Source organism: Meles meles, chromosome 14, assembly GCF_922984935.1.
Source record: "Meles meles chromosome 14, mMelMel3.1 paternal haplotype, whole genome shotgun sequence".
In the NCBI taxonomy this organism is placed as follows: Eukaryota; Metazoa; Chordata; class Mammalia; order Carnivora; family Mustelidae; genus Meles; species Meles meles.
Genome location: NC_060079.1, coordinates 77,339,703 through 77,356,799, shown reverse-complemented (window position 1 = coordinate 77,356,799; position 17,097 = coordinate 77,339,703). Strand labels below are relative to the sequence as shown.

The window sequence follows — 17,097 nt, the reverse complement described above, 5'->3', positions numbered from 1 at the left end:
ATTTCTGCTTTTTGTTTCATGACTCTGCATCCTATATGGATGAACAATGCTGGTTTGTTTTTAATAATTCTTCCTACTATTTGGAGAAAGGACGATAGTGGGCACAAGGCGAGGAGCAGGAAGACGAGTGAAGAAGTGAGCCCGGACTCCCAACACTGCTCTGACTTAAGAACAGGCTGTACAAGAGGAGGAAATGGACGGATCTAGAAACGCATGAAGGCAGGGTTGGCACTGCCTGCTGATGGTGTTTAAAACGAGGGGACACATAAAACCGGGCAGGATGGGGAGGGGGGGAGGACGCCCAGGCTTCGAGCCAAAGCATTCCGCGGTCTCAGAGAATGCTGGGGAGTGAGGAGACGGACACGAGAGGGGCTCCTTGGACAAGCCAGCGGGAAGAAAGAGGAGTGATCAACCAGTGACAACAGCGGAGGTCGTGCCAGGGGCAGGAGGACACGGTCGCCAAACTGTGCAGCAGTGGCTGGCCCCCACGACGAGAGACGTGCAGTCTCCGTGGACAGTGGGGTGAGGGCCGGCCGAGAAAGAAGCAGAGAATAGAAAGTAAAGCAGCATAGATAGCACCTTTGAGAAGTTCTGCTTTGAAAAGAGCAGAGAAATGTGTATTTATATCTAGTTACATCTACTTTGATCTACTCTATTACAGCACTAAGTCTTCACTTGCGAAAACTAAGGCAGTGTCTGGGAAACGAAATCCTGTATCAGACTGGCTAGCTCTGGCTCTGGCACAATAACCAGCTGCCCTTAAAAGACAAAGTCAATTTCACCAATTCTAGCTTCAAGTTCATATTTTAAATGCTTAATTAAAACCTTTTTTGTTTAAATTAACATTTCTAAAATCAGGGAAAAATATGTTACCAAAACTTTTCTTTTCCTCATCATAGTAATTTCAGAAAAAAACTTCACAGGTTGAGACAAAAAAATAATATTGTAAGCCCTACCTTGCCCTAAACAGGATTTTTTGGTGAATACAATGTGCATATGCCCATGTTAACAATTTTCACACCTGAATTTTATTTTGGGGTATAATTATAATAGCAAATATAAGGAACCACTGATGCAGTAGTTCTAATAGCATTCATTCCCCCCATCAAACAGTAACTTTTCCTTCAGTATGACTCCGGTAAAGCGCCCATAAAACCTCTCATGTGACGGAACCACATAAATCCACTTTCTGCCACCTCAGCACCATGCTCTGAGGCCAGGAGCCAGAGCGCCTGCAAGCCAAGGTCGCATGTGCAGCGTGGGATGGGGCAAAGGCAGTAGGGTCCTGCTTGGACAAGTTCCTCAAGACCCTGCTACCCATCCGTCGTCCTTCCTCTTGAGTTCACTTTTCTAGGGGGGCACTGCTGGGGTGAAAAGCGTCTGCAAAATCAGAGTTGCTAAAGAACACGAAGCTCTTACGGGAACAGATCGTTTCAGTATCATCTGTGCAGCACAGATAACATACTGAAGAATTCGAGGGGCAGAGACAGCCCCCAACATTTACCCTCTGTTCATACAGTCCTTCCTGTATGTTCACACTGTTCACACGGTACTTCCACTGTAGTTGAGTGGGGATGCCGCCTGCCTGGAGGAGGAATCCCGCAGTCCATGCTGATTCTAACATAACGTGGGCCTCCCTTAATTCCCCCTCCTCCTTGACTGATTAGGGAGAGAGCAACTTGCAGGATGGGTAGGAAGTCTCTGTGGTGAGGCAATGCCTCTTCTGAAGCTCAAAGGTAAGGCATTTGCTATTATGTTTGAGGACAGAAGAGAGAAAACAGAGCTGATTTAAAATAAGCAATCCATTAAACTTAATTTATGATTAACAATAAACTCTAAGAAAGATCTATAAACAGAAAGAAAACCTGTACCATGATAATCATAAACTATCACTAAAAATTAAAAGCCTAAGAGACAGGGAGAGTTTGTGATGAGTGATCTTAGGGGTGGAAATCAAGGTTTTGTGATCAGCATTTTATGTATTAAATATCTCAAATTAGCAATTTTAAGTGTTACTATAATCCTAAAAATATTTGAGGACAGTAACTTTATTATTTTTCAAAATTACAAACATGGTAATTTTAACTCCTAATCAAAAGAAAAATGGAGGTTTTTTTGTTTTATCATGTTCGCCTGTTTTTTTGGTATTTTTTCAACTCGCTTCTCAAGGACTTAGTATAGGGTCAATTTAATGGAAATCATTTTGTACCATTAAGTCTTGAGCAATTGATTACGATTTAAAAAGTGAGTCATTAGTAATCTTCGGATCGGAAAGCTGAATTTCTCTATAGTAGATACTTAACAGTAAGGTGTTCTAAAAAACACATTATTTCTGCTATTCACCAAGCATTTTGACAGTGTCTGAACAATATGCTTGAAAGTCAAACCTACCTGCAAAACTCAAAATTATTCTTTGTATAACATACTGCCATTTAAATTTTGGTTCAAAAATTATAATTTCCTTAGTTCTTAAATTATTAACTAAATTCAAAACTTTAATACCTTTATACAAACTAAAACAGCTATTTTAAAGATCAAAATCATACTGGAATGCTATTTATTATCTGTTAAAAGTAACTATATTCTTTCATATGAAAATGAACTTGAAAAAGGTAACCTGCATTTTCCAAATGAGAAGTCACTGAGACACAAAGGACAAACCCATTGAGGATTATGCACCAAAAGCTGGTTGGTATTTTGTTTTGGCAATAAATTAATATATAGATCTTTTTGGTAATGAGACTATAAGACCAGGAGAACTGGGAAGAGGTAAGTCTAGTTGCCCAAGTTTGTTATATATAAAGCTTTCCTAACCATCAAATAATAACTTTCTTATTCACTTAATAGTTTCCTATCTTATACAACCTGATCCAAACAAAATCCACCAAAACTCCCCAAAAGATCAACTCCAAAATATACAATAGGAAGAAAAAACCCCAGCTATGCTTTTGTGATAAGCACCTTCTATTTTTAATGGGCTCCTAGAAAACCTTTTTTTCATTTTCTAAAGCAGTGGCTTTCAAGCTATTTTCAGGATGACCCAAAGATAAACAATCTATAAATAAAAAGAAATTTGTTTTATGAATGACATTTACTACTTTATTTTGTTTTCATGTTAAAGCTGGTTATATTTCATTAAATGAATGTACATGGCCCAGAAACAGACCACAATGTTCAGCCCACAGTGAAGCAGATACTCCTTTAACTGGAAAGATGATTCCTGGTGGGGCATTTTGTTTGAATAAAGTGTTTACCATTACATATCAATACAGACATTACAGAAGTTCTCTTTAATAAAGAACTCCATCTGTTCTAAAATGGTGATCCCTAGTTTCACATCACCGTAGATTAAGAAAGAGCTATCTTTTATTTATACCTTAAAACACAAAATCTTACAATGCTTCTCGTCTGACCAGGAGAAATCAGCAGCATGCTGAATGATGCCGGACAGCTGAGTATGTATATCCCTTCCACTAAGTACCTAAGAAATAGAATTCTGCTTTTGTTTTGAGTGAAATTTGGCTCTTGCAGTCAATCAGAGATTGTCTAATAAGTTGCAGGGAAGTTATGGTCTTAAACCTGTTCGTATTCTTAGTGTCAATTTTAACCTGGGGTGGAAAGTCCTTATTTCTGCTTCCACCGCCCGCTGCTCTGTCTCTGCTCATCCAGCATGATGACGCAAGAGCAGGGAAGAAACTTTTTTTCAAATTCCTTCATAGTATTTTAATAATCAAATCATCCAATTTAAGAATGTTTTGGGGGTGCCTGCGTGGCTCAGTGGGTTAAAGCCTCTGCCTTCGGCTCAGGTCATGATCTCAGGGTCCTGGGATCGAGCCCCGCATTGGGCTCTCTTCTCAGCAGGGAGCCTGCTTCCCCACCCCTCTCTCTGCAAAATAAATAAATAAAAATCTTCAAAAAAAAAATGTTTTTGGACTTTAAAAAGAATTGTTTTGGCTTATATAGCTAAGAAAAAAAAATTACATTCATTTCTCTGTAGGATTTTAAGTATGTAAAATTTCAAATATTACTATTTGGCATATTTGTAGCTAAGAAATGAATAGCATTACATTTTTTTTCTAGACACATATAAAACAGGGTCTTTCCAGCAGTTTATGACAGGAAAAAAACTTCAGGAAAGCAGTACGTCAACACTGACAAGCTAAAAGCACTATACTGCAGAACTTAAAGAAAGGAAACTAAGGGAGAGATGTTTTTAAAAAGATTTATAATAGGTGAGAGAAAAAAAAGTTTAACTAATATGCAAATAAGGCTTTAAGACATCTTTTTCAAGAACTGACAATCAGTACCTTTTTAAATTTTCCTTGTCGTTTTGCTGCAGACTGCCCCTGGGAGTTAGAAGGACATTCTGTGAGAAAACATGCACAATCTACACGGGGTGGAGACACCGTCTCTGGCTAATTGTCTTCCAGTGTATGTCCCACCTGCACTTGTCTCCGTGAGACGGGTCGGGTCTACGATCAAAATGGCAGGCTTTTAAAGAAAGCGACATTGCCACTTTCATTTTAATAAAACTGTCATCAAATAGGTTATTCCTAAGGGCAAATGTTTTCAACTCTGTATTTCAAAAATCGAGCACAGCAAAATCTGTTAGTTATCAAAAAGCTTTTAAAAACATTACATTTAGTCCAGAGTCTGATTTCAAGGACGTCGCAGCAACCACACATGCCCAGGCATCATCATATCCAAGGTGACCATGAAAGGCAGAAGAAGGAAAACAACACTCACCTTCCCAACTACCAAACCGGTAAGAAACACACAACACGAGGCGAGATTAAACGAACAAGGTGCTGACAAGTGTAATAAGCTCTATGCCTTTAGGTTTTGCTCTCTCTCAAGCAAATCTACCCGGTGAGGAGTCATCTGGTAAACAGCAACTGCCGTTAATCCCATTCTTGTAGAGTTCACGCCTCTGTAAGAACACTAGGAAGGAGTAACCACCTCTGACTTGCTAAAAGTGCACTTTGAGTGACCATGCTTTTCTGCCATAACCGTCACAAGAAGCAGACACCTGAGAAGAGTGATCTGGGTGAGAACCCCACCTCGCATCTCCCCAGCCGGGGAGCCCACAGTTGGAAGCAGCCCTGCTGCCCAGGAAGTGAAGCCTACAAAAAAAGACCAGGACTTCTTAAATCCGTGCGTCTATGAATTCCAGTGTCGTTGACTACTGATTAACTTCAAATGACGCTAAAGCGTATCTATAAATAAGTACAGTTGACCCCTAGACAACGTGGGGGCTGGGGACACTACTGCCCCACCCAGTTGAAAATCCTTGTACAGACTCCCCCAAAACTTAACTACAAACAGTCTACTGTTGCCTGGAAGCCATACCAATACATACACAGTCAAATAACATATTATTTCATATATATTCTTAGATTAACGGTAAGCTAGAGAAAATGTTTTTGAGAAAATCACAAGGAAGAGAAAATATATTTACAGTACGCTGCTGTATCTACTGGAAAAAAGACCCCACATGTAAGGTGACCGCGCAGTTCAAACCGTGTCACTCATGCGTCAACTGCAGTGTCGACTGAAATGAGGCTCAAGAAAGGTCAGGGCCAACCAATTTTTCAAAGCACAGAATTCCTAAGTTACGCCTCTAAGACAGCGGTAAGTGACCTCTGGTTCAATAGTGGCAACAAGGGTACTTGTTAAGATGCAAGAGATCTGCTCATCTTGGTGAGGGTATTTCTGATTCCAGCATCAGGCAGGAGACCACTATGTAAGATCTGATGCTAAGGAGAAACGTAAAACTGTAAGAATGACAACTTCTATCCGCACTGAGCTAGCGTGACGACAGAACGTGAGAGATCCTCATTAACACTATTCTCATAATAAACTTGCAATGAAAACAGATGGAAAAGTTAAAATCAGTGCCCATCCAGGTGTAATGTTTATCTCTAATATGTAACAACCAGAAACAAGTTTTTAATGGCATAATTTTAAAGCTATAAAATAAAAGGCAAGGCCAAAAGAAGTATCTCCTAATTATCTACACAATTACACAAAATTCCAACTAAGAGAAAGGTCTATGCAAGTAAGAAAAATACTGCTCGTTAGAAATGTTTTACTTGAAGTAACCCAAGACCCGACTTATTTTTATATCCAGAATATTATGTTGGTTAAAATTCCATAAAATGTTGTAATTTCAAACATCCCATTCGCTTAAGCCAGGTTTAATCTGGACCTACATGTTTCAAAGGGAGTTCAAGTATATTATTAGCCATGCAAGGTAGGATCAGTTCAGGGCTCAAGTACTTAGGCCTGGGGAAAAAAATACTAAATATTTTAAGATATAATCAAATATTAATTGACCTTTGGGAAAAAAACTACTCAATTTTTTTCCCCAGGACATTTCTCTCTTATGCATTCTTTAAGTGTGGGATTAATTCCCGTCTTTTAAAGGAATGGAAATTTTGGAATAGGTAATTTCAGTGTTAAAAAAAAAAGGATACTTACAGCTTTCTTCCCAAGCTCGGTCTTCGATAATGTTAAGGATCCTGCAAGGTAGCATCCAGGTCCCGCCCCTTTAGGTATTCTAACAAGAAAGTTCAAAAGAGAAATAAAAGGAACTAAAGAGAAAGTCTCAGAAAGATAATCAAGGGACAAAAGATCAAAACAACTGCATTCTGAAATAATTCCCAGAGCTCGGTTTTCAAAAATTAAAGGGAGAAATCATCTTACTCTAAAATGGTTAAGTGACAACGTAAATAAACTTAGCCCAGTGTAATGAGCTCGCATGACAAGATCACAGTAGATACACATTAAGTGTAAGCAACACCATCACTTACTTGTCATCTGGTAAGGAAGTAACAAAGAATGGTTGGTTGTATTTGGGTGGTAATGTCAAATTACTTGATTTCTTCTTTCCTAGAAGTGCAAGACTATGATTTTCATGAATATCTAAGCTCAAGGTATTAGACAACCTATGAGAAACAATGAATGGAAGATCTTTAAGACGTTCCAAATCACTGATCTGCTCATGACGAATCTGTAGTCGAATTGTATAATCTCCTTTCTCCAGTTTCAAAGAATACTAAAAAAGACAAAGAACATTTGGAGAAAGAAAAGTCAACGGAAATTATAGTAAGAGGATAAACAGGAACAGTCACCACTACAGAGAACTTACACTATGTGAGGAACAGTGTGCGCACGCACACGCACACACACCTACACACACAGGGGCCTGAATGTGCAGGTGAGGAAGCAGGCCCAGGAACATCACGTGAACCGTCCAGGGCCCCGTGCAGAGTAAAGGATAAAGGAGCTGAAGGCAGGTATGGCTCCCGAGCCCTCAATTTCCCACATCGGGCTACGCCCATACTCTCAGCTAAATCAGTGTCTGCTCAAGACTGATAAAAGCAATGATCTTCCAGCTCGTGAGTCTTCAGAAACATGTATAAACCACCACCAAAGGGGTGCCCAGGTGGTTCAGTCATTAAGCGTCTGCCTTCGGCTCAGGTCATGATCCCAGGGTCCTAGGATCGAGGCCCACATTGGGGTCCCTGCTCCTCCCGCTCCCACTCCCCCTGCTTGTGTTCCCTCTGTCTGTGTCTCTGTCAAATAAATAAATAATATCTTTGAAAAAAAAAAAAACAAAAAACCACCACCCAAACTAGCAAAATTGAAGTGCCATATAACACCTAAGACAAATATATACACGTGCGTATACACAGCTGGTCATCTTTATGTCACAACCAAAGTGCCACACCTCTTTATCACGGACGGGAAAAACGGAAGCAGCAGAGATGAAGGAGTGCAAACCCACTCGGCTCCCCCAGCTGACCTGCTCAGGAGCACGGCGCTGTTCCCTCTGAGATTTCAAAGCAACAAGGTAATGGCATTGCAACGACCCAGTCTGTACTGCGATGTGACTGGGCTGGAAGGAAATCAGTCCCTGACTACTTAACTGGAAAAAACCTGCACAGATTTTCACTATTTGGCATAAAATTATACATGTTACAGGAAATACTTCATTCCTTTGTAACAATTTATTAATCAGGGATGAATCTATAAACTGCATGATTAAGGGGCACCTGTGTGGCTCAGTCAGTTGAGTGTCTGCCTTCGGCTCACGGCAGGATCCCAAGGTCCTGGGATCAAGCCCCGCACCGGGCTCCCTGCTCAGGGGCAAACCTGCTTCTCCCTCTTCCTCTGCCCCCTCTGCTCACGATTTCTCTCTCACTCACTCACTTTCTCTCTCAAATAAATAAAATCTTAAAAACAAACAAACAAAACAACCCTACGTGATTTAAGGTTTTTCTCCCTTTCATACGGTAGTGCCAAGCGCTGTGTTGGGTACACAGCCGTCTCAGGAAGAAATAAATTTGAAAGTTCTAATAAACGCTAATAAACACTTGGCATGGCCATTCAGTGCTTTTCATCCCGTTCAGACCTTGGATCATCTCAAGATGCTAATATCGTCTTAGGGAAGGAAGAAGAAATAATTCAAATGAAAAGCTACACCAGGGGTGTCTGGGTGGCGCTGTCTGTGAGCGTCTGACTCTGGGTTTCAGCTTGGACCTGATCTCAGGGTCAGGAGACTGAGCCCTGTGCTGGGCTCTGCGCTCAGTGCAGAGTTTGCTTGAGTTTCTCTCTGCCTCTGCTCACCCCCTCAAATAAATCTTTAAAAAACAAAAAAGCAGCTATACTGGCTAGTGCTCACAAGCTTCATCCATGCACTCCTCTATCCCAAAACTTGATTTAGCTGACTTACATAAATGAGAGGCTGTCAAGACAACTAACTGAGCTTCTAGTAGTTGTCAAAGAACCAAATACACAACTATAGCGTTAAAAAAAAAAACACCTAAACCCACAAAACCAAAAATCATCATAAATAAGAAATCAGAGATTCATCAGTTCAGGGAAAGCCTCAGTTACTTCCAAAACTCACTGCCAATTTTATACCTGATGTGGATAGGCATCTCCTGAACCCATCTGTCTTTTGTTCTGGTCAAATATAATCCACAGTTGGCTGTCAAATTCTGATTCATATAATAGTTCACAAAGTAGCGGGCAGCTTGGAGTTACTTCCCCACTCTTGGGCTATAAAAAAATAATAAATACTTGATATGATATATATGATTTTTAATGTAGATTTGTAATACTGTTATTGATGAGATTTTTACAAGTATTAAAAACATTCTCTTCTGGTAACCAATTTTAAAAATGTAGAACATCCAATACTTTGGCATTAATTAAAGGCATTTTTCTTTCACAAGATTTTAAAAATACAAACCTAGCTCATTTTAAGCATTAATAAATATTCTTCAGAACCTCTAATTACTTCATAAAATTGAAATTTGACAATTCACTGAAATCAATCATCTCAACATTAAAACCAAATTCGTATTGTGCTTCAATGAGTTTCACCGAAATCTTAGTGATCCTACATAACACCCTTGGATTCTACATTTACAAGTCGCCTCAACTACCTTTACTGCTCATTTAACTCAAGGGTTATTCTGACTTCTCATCCTTTTAACGCCTGCTTCAGAGAAAAACCACCAGACCCACTAAGGTAATCAGACAGCATCTGGCACTGACGAGACATCGACCACTGGACAGTTAATACTGGACAGATACTGCTGAATAGGCGAGTACAAAAACTAAGGCTCAAAGGCCCAAAGGCCAGGTCACCACTAAATTAGAGTCAATGATCAGACCCGAATAGTTCCTGGACCATCAGAAATGATAATTTCCCAAAGACTAATTCCAAATTAACCAGTGTTAATTACTTGACTCTATTTTATACATATACACACACACACACACCTACACTAAATTCCTTGTCCTTCTGTTTTTGACTTTATGATTCATGAACAAAATACAGACGTTCATTTTGAGGTTATTCTTTCTTACATGAACACCCACCTGATGAAAGTTGTACGTCAGGACCATCTCATAAAGCTGACGATTATTTGGCAAAACATCTCTCGATCCTAAAGGTTTTGTTTTTGCACTCAGTGGGCTGTAATTAGACAAATGCGGAAGTAATTTGATTCAGGAGTTCATTTACTGAGAGAAATAAACGTAGTTAACAAAATCTGTGACACAGCCCAGTAAGTGACAATGTGCATCGTTAAGCTCTGTCCTTTTTGGTAGATTTTATAATATTTTAATCATCAGCTTCCAGAATTCTTTACTGACTGAACCATGGCAATACGTAATCTTTAAATTCTGCAAAATCATGGGGACATTTTCAAGTGTCAACAAACAGCTCTTAACATAACTGGATCCCAGCATTAGGGGAACAACCGCCGACAGTGTTAAGGGCAGGCAGGTTTTGACTCGCAGCCTCCGTCCACAAACTGCAGATGGCGACGACATGTCACAGGAGGGGTCGTGCAGATGCCACACTGAGAGCTTCACGTATGTGCTACCTAAGGCTCGAAGCTACTGCTGGCGCTGCGTCTTAGAGAGCTGCCAGGATGCCTAGGGTGCGAGTCAGAAACTGCCTTTTCATCTCCAGCACTGAGACGATTTAAAGAGTGTAAGAGATGTCCCCGCTCCCACCACGCCGATGCTCAACACTTGCAGCCCTAAAACCAACGATACCGCAGCGTCTGGACCCAGCTCTTCAGGGTTATGCAGGGAGCCAGATCTTCATACTTCAAGGAGGACTGAACATCAAAACGATTGATGCCTTCCGATGCATGCTACAAAGGATATTTATCAAATTAGGTTCTCAAACTTTATTGATAATAAACCAGATTTTTAAAAAAACATTTGGACCTAAATAAACTTCTCTAATGCCAAGTTTACAAGCGTCCACGAGCAAAGACTACTGTTATTTCAGAACCACTGCCCATTAACGTTTAAATAAAACCAGTGAGATGATTTTTCAGTAACACCAATGACTGACATTAACAGTGGTGGAAATGTGGAACTTACCATGTTTAACCGAGGAGCAGTACACACTATTCCATGGAAGGAAATGGTATAATCAATATTGACATCACTAAGACTTGCCCACCAACGAGCAATGCAAAACTCGATTGCTTTCCCACCCTGTAAAGAACAATAAAAATTTCAAATGTGTAAATCCGTTTTCTCATTTTCCTTCAAATTACAGAATATAAATAGTAACTGTTTTAAAGCAATTCCAGCTTTCAGACTTTTCCTATTTGTACAGCTGTGTGTGGAGTTATACAATTACAGTTGCAAAGACAGAGTACAGGCACTTAAATACACAGCTCTCTACTCCTACGGGGCTTGTCATAGAAGATCGGAGGCAGCTTTTGGGAGCACACAACAAAACAACAGTGAAAACAAACTGGAATAAAAACTTCAGACCAAAGGAAAAATGGTAAGAACAACGATAAGAAAAGGTGTACTACAGCTCTGTAAGGCACAGTCAACACCCACAGCTGAGTCTGGGGCTCAGAGCTGCCCGGCAATCAAAGCAAAATGAAATTATGCTCATTTACATCTTTCTCGCTATTACAAAAATTAAAAACAAAAACCGATTTTAGCACTGAGTTTTAAATTAGGTTTTGTAGTAATCAGTACATTATAAAGTTTGAAGACGGGTCAGAGGACACTAACAGACAAGAGCACGAGCAGCAGTCATCAGAGACCTAAAAGACACGGGAAAGATGCGAGCATTACGTGACCACACGAAGCAGCAGGCTTAAGAAAGAACATCAGGGGAGGTGGCTCAGTGGGTTAAGCCTCTGCCTTCGGCTCCGGTCATGATCTCAGGGTCCTGGGATCGAGCCTCACATCGGGCTCTCTGCTCTGCAGGGAGCCTGCTTCCCTCTCTCTCTCTGCCTGCCTCTCTGCCTACTTGTGATCTCTGTCTCTGTGTCAAATAAATAAATAAAATCTTAAAAAAGAAAGAAAGAAAGAAAGAACATCAGTGCATTCCACTCCCATGAAGGAAGAATACAGCCCAGGAAAGGGTGGGGACCCGCCACACAGAGGCCATTCTGGTGGGAAGCAGTGGCGGCTTTACCTAGACAGCAGAACAGCCTCCAGTGGTCTTGAGAGCTGGGCATTAATAGAATAATGGGTAGAACAATCTTAAACAAGGAAATAATCTCCTTTGTGATGAGGAAACGGTTCCAACCAAGCTTCGTAGTGTAAGCCATCACAATCTAGCAGACCAGCACTTTCCCTTCACTGCATTTACTGAAGAGTTCAAATGATTAATATTTACCTCCGACTTGGTCTCAAGCATCCCACTGAGACTACACGCCTTCCTACTTCGCTGACTCAGCATTAATAAAAATATTCAGCCCCAGTACAGTCTGAATACAAACTGTAACATCAAATTCCAATACTCAGTCTTAGCCCATACCAAAAATAAAAGAAAGAAATCATTTTGGGGATTTCAAATTGGTAATTAAAATTCAAATTGGTAATTAAAAACTTACTAGGACAGGAAAAGCTTCAGTCAATGTTCCTTTTTCTGGAAGGGAACAGAACTTATAGAATTCATGACTTCGATATGCTCTTTGCTTCACGAGCTGTACCGCGTGAAGAACAAACTTGGCCGACACCTCAGAGGAACACGAACACACGGTGACTTCTAAAATGAGGGGAGGAAGCCACGTTGTAAACGGACACATGACCGTTTGCATACCAACTCTTTAGAAAGCAACATTTCAAGAATAAAATGATATATTCAAAAGAAATCTGCATATTTCCTTAAAAACAAAGAATCAACAAAACATTAATCACGATGAAAGGGTAGGAAGATAAACAAATCAGTATTAAAATTAACAACCGCTATGCTGCAAATACCACGGAACAGCAGGTGTCCATGGACGGACATAATGACCCTAATCAGGTCATTTTTAAAACCCTTTGCCCCTCTGTGCTATGGGGAAACTTGCTTTTAGCTAGAAACCAAACCAATCAATTCCTGATAAAAGAGGATGCCTAAATTCCGTGTCTATTTATTCAATTTCATTGATAACTTCCTAGTCTCTCCCTCCTGTCTACTTCTAGAAAGTATGACCATCAACTACACATTCTCAGCTTTATTCTGAGACCGAGCTGGAGGCAAAAACCAAAATCACTGTGAAGCAGAATCAGCATCTTATCTAATGCACACCCACTCTAATACAGGGAACTTAAAGCAAGGCTTACGTCTCTGGTTCACAAGGTCAAGTGGGCGCAGAGCTCTGTGAACCTAATCAATTGCTAAGAATAAAAAATCTAGTGTTAGGACAGCATTTCTAATTATTTGAAATAGGATACATCTGTAGTACATTTTTTTTTTTTTTTGCTTTCTATCCCCCATTTTACTGACACACAACTGACAAATAAGGTGTACATGTGAAGATTTGCTACATACATAGATACTGTAAAATGACTACTGTGATAAGGCTAGTTAACACATCCATCACTTCGCATACTTACACCAATTTGTTTTTTGGTGGTGAGACTACTTCAGATCTGACTTTTAGCAAATTTCAAACACATAATACAGAATAGTTAACTACAGTCACCATGCTGGACATTAGAGTCCTCGAACTTACTCACTTTATAAGTCAAAGTCTTTACTCTCTGAACACAATCTTCCCATTTCCTCCCCCTCCCCGGTACATTTCTAATCTAAGACTGCTGAAAGCTCTGAGCTACTTCCATTCTAAATTATTCAATAAATTCCTATTTTTTAAAAAAACTAATTATTCTCAATACCAACCAAGTCATAATTAGAGCATTATAATTACCGGCATTTACTGCTGAAAAGATATCAGATTCAATATTAATTAATCATAGATTTTCCTTTAGTATTCTTCACGTACATTTTATCAGAGCTCACCGTGCGACAATTCCATGGGGCCCTAAATGCATTAGGTAGCCCAGAGTTGTTCAACAATACAACTCTGACTCTGATCATTAACAGATAAGGTGTTATTCTAAACTAAGTTAAAACCTTGACTATTAAAACATCTTAAGATAGCTTGAATGATTTGATGTACGAACCAGTGCAAAAGAGTATGAGATCTTGTAAGAATTCAAATTTAACAGCAAATATAGGGTGTCAGATATAGTACTGTTAGGTCAGATTAGAGACATATAAACTTCCTGTGGTCATAATCCTAGCAGAGTTTAGAGACATATAAACTTCCTATGGTCATAATCCTAGCAGAGTTAGAAGGCAGATAAAGAGACCGATCAGGACAGACTCAAATGTTACTTACCAGCCCATGTTGCACCCTCGGGAACCTCAATAAAATGCCTTCGAATTTGACCAGGTTTAAAATGTACATCTGTCAAAGCTAGATCATAATGCGATGATTCATTTACTCTGAAAAAAAAAAAAAAAATGGCTAAATGACAAGCTGTCACCCAAAAAGGCTTTATTATCACAAGCCCACTGGTACTCTAGATCTTACCAGTCGATCAGAAACAAACACAGGGATTTAAAAGTTGGTTACAAAACAGCGTGCGCAGCATTGTCTCATTTTTGCAACATGTCAGCAGAGATAAAAGTTCTGGCCAGCCCAGTGTAGATGATTTTTCTTTTTACTTGTCTATGTTACAATTGGTCTAAAGGACACAATGGACAGCTCCCTCGTTCACAGGATTTCCCTATTAGAATCTGAACTATCATGAGTCCTAAATATTAAAATCAAAGGTAATGTTTCGTGTCACTGATACTGTCTTCCAGCTCTGAGACTGGCATTAAACCCCCTGTACAGCTCTAGAACACCCCGTGCCATAAATGACACAGGAAAGAAGAAAACTATGTTCATAGCACTTTTGTAAGAAACCAATGACACGTAAAGGTCAAACGTGTTCTACTACGGAAACCTCGAGAATATGCAAAGGACAAATTCTAATCAGTATGACAAACATTTAAGGACCACCTGGTGTTTACATGAGGTACTGTTAAGAGCTACAAATACAACACTGAATACGACATTCTCCTCTGCCCTGGCCAGTTTCATGAGGACAGAAAACCACCAGAAACATTTAAAGTAATATGCTCTGGGTGGACAGGAAGTGTTCGTGGAAAAGACATAAAAGGTACTTGGTTCGTGGAAAAGCTTCCTGAAGGAGATGATATCTCAGCGGATTCCTGAATCTTAAAAATTATCTTGTCTGATATCCTACTGGACTTCAGGGAAAATCTGTCTGAGAATTTAAGCATTCTACAATTTCTCCACGTGTGCATGTCACTCTTTATCTCCTGAATGTCACCCCACCTTTCTTAGGGGCTGACACCTGCTGCACGATGACTATTTTCCAGCTCACTCACTCAGGACCGACCGTTAACGGAGAACTCCCCATTGTCCTCGGGATTCTCATCTCACGCTCGTCCTTCACCTACTGAGCAGTCTGGTTTGTTCCGAAGACACTGTATAACAGCTCTACAGAGGAACCGGTAGGACACAGGCCCTGAGTCTTGAGCGGCCCCACACATGGGGTAAACCAAACCTGACAACGTCCTGGCTCAAGTCGGCGCCACTGGCATGTACAAAGCGCCATGAGGAGCAAGAAGGGACTCCCTTCACCGGGGAGGACTAGGAACGAGCCAGCCTGAGGAAGCCTGAGTGCCAGCACCAGTGACTGAGTGCAAAGGTGCAGTCTGGCGGGCAGGTGACAGGAAATGCAGGCTCTCAGAGGCCGCTGTTCGCTATCTGAGAGAGCAGGATCCTGGGCAGGATATACTTTAAACAGGAAGCAGAATGACAGAGCAGAGTTCCTCGGTCCTGGGGCGGAAGACCAGATGGGAAGGGAGAGTCTGGAAATAGACCGGAGAAGCGAAGAACCAGAGAAAACAGTGATCCCACAGACAGGGGTTACGGCGGTGGGTTGGGGGGGAGGTGGTGGGGGATGGAAGAGGGACGAAGTAATACTGTCCAATACTGCAGACAGCCAGGCAGTTGGGGGCACCGTCGGCTCCGTGGAGTTTCGGCGCAGGCACAGGGTAAGCGAGATGCCTCCGGGGATTCTCACAGTCAAAAAGCAATAGAAAGACCACATGGCACCTTGAACTTTGTAAGCAAGAAGCAGAACTAAAGCCCAGTTACCTGATTCTGCTCTATCCATCTTTAAAAGTTCACACTATTTCCATAAATAGCCATTAAAAAATTGCACGTGACAGTCGGCTGTTGGCAACTCGTTACTTACTTGGTTGCTATAACGGCAGTGATTGGAACTCTGAACAGAGGACCTGCATTGGGGGACGCTATATCGTAGCCGCAAACCTTGAAAAAAGAGTAAGTTTCAGTAGCCATACACTTTTACGAGAGAAAAGAAAAGTGAAACCTATTCACAGAGTAAGTTAATCTGACATTAAAATGTAAAGGTCTTCAACACAAGTTGATACCATTTTTTCTGGCGTTGGGTCACGCGTCTAACAGCACATAAACAGATGCATGCATAACCACCCCTGACCAATTCAGACCGACGGGGAAACAGGCCGCCTGCCACACAAGGTACTTTTACACACTTCAAAGAGTGTTTAGAAAGTAGCAGTGAAGATGCACCGATACCTCTGTGTAATGCAATCCTTCTCTTAAGCCCCTGGGATCCACACGTATGTTGATGTGTCTGCACTGATTCATGAGTTCCAGATGGCTGGGACACTGGACCCAAGACGAATTTGAAGTTAAAGCTAAATGAAGCTGAAGGGATATTTTTTCGGCATTTTCTAGCATGAAAAAGACCAAAAATTAAAGATCAGTACTTTTTCCATTTAAGAAGTTCGATCCTCTCCTAAAATCTGGCAGATGAGTTCAATCAGCTGTAAAATGTACTAGGGCCTGGGCTTCCAAAGCACAGCTTAAGTAAAGCAGTCACAGAACCTTCCCTACATCTTAGGGCACCTAGTGACCCGTTCACACGTTTATCCAACATGGCTGTGGACTTAAAATAAGGCGTTTTCGTGTCTGTCACTACCGCATGCAGGTAACAGCATCCGACTGAAAGGAAGATGGCAAGTACGCAGTGGTGACGGCTTTGCTTACGCCTCCTTGAGCTGCGGTTCTCCCTGGCTGCTTCTACCTCCCAATCTCCAACCAAAACTCTCTCTTACACCCAAGTAGTAAGAGTGGCAAAGAAAAGGAACTGGACGTTTTACTACCCCAAATTCGGTAAAACCCTAGGTCGCTG

The 17,097-nt window shown here is 40.9% G+C and overlaps 1 protein-coding gene across 3 annotated transcripts in view; it reads right to left on the bottom strand.

Annotated features, from left to right (window-relative positions):
- The window catches only part of TPP2 (tripeptidyl peptidase 2), a 69,364-nt gene that overhangs the window by 13,389 nt on the left and 38,878 nt on the right, over positions 1-17,097 (bottom strand). For 2 of the 3 annotated variants that reach the window (XR_006814878.1, XM_045978005.1), the window contains exons 14-24: positions 16,479-16,636; positions 16,114-16,190; positions 14,178-14,284; positions 12,399-12,553; positions 10,915-11,031; positions 10,579-10,679; positions 9,895-9,991; positions 8,929-9,066; positions 6,813-7,057; positions 6,481-6,559; positions 4,308-4,346 (exon numbers count right to left, since the gene is read on the bottom strand). Coding sequence is in view for 2 of the 3 variants with exons in the window: in XM_045978005.1 (XP_045833961.1) it covers positions 4,308-4,346; positions 6,481-6,559; positions 6,813-7,057; positions 8,929-9,066; positions 9,895-9,991; positions 10,579-10,679; positions 10,915-11,031; positions 12,399-12,553; positions 14,178-14,284; positions 16,114-16,190; positions 16,479-16,636 (1,313 nt within the window). In the remaining variant the exon portion in view is untranslated. The remainder of the gene's footprint in view (positions 1-4,307; positions 4,347-6,480; positions 6,560-6,812; positions 7,058-8,928; positions 9,067-9,894; positions 9,992-10,578; positions 10,680-10,914; positions 11,032-12,398; positions 12,554-14,177; positions 14,285-16,113; positions 16,191-16,478; positions 16,637-17,097) is intronic. The other variant, XM_045978006.1, reaches the window with a different exon arrangement.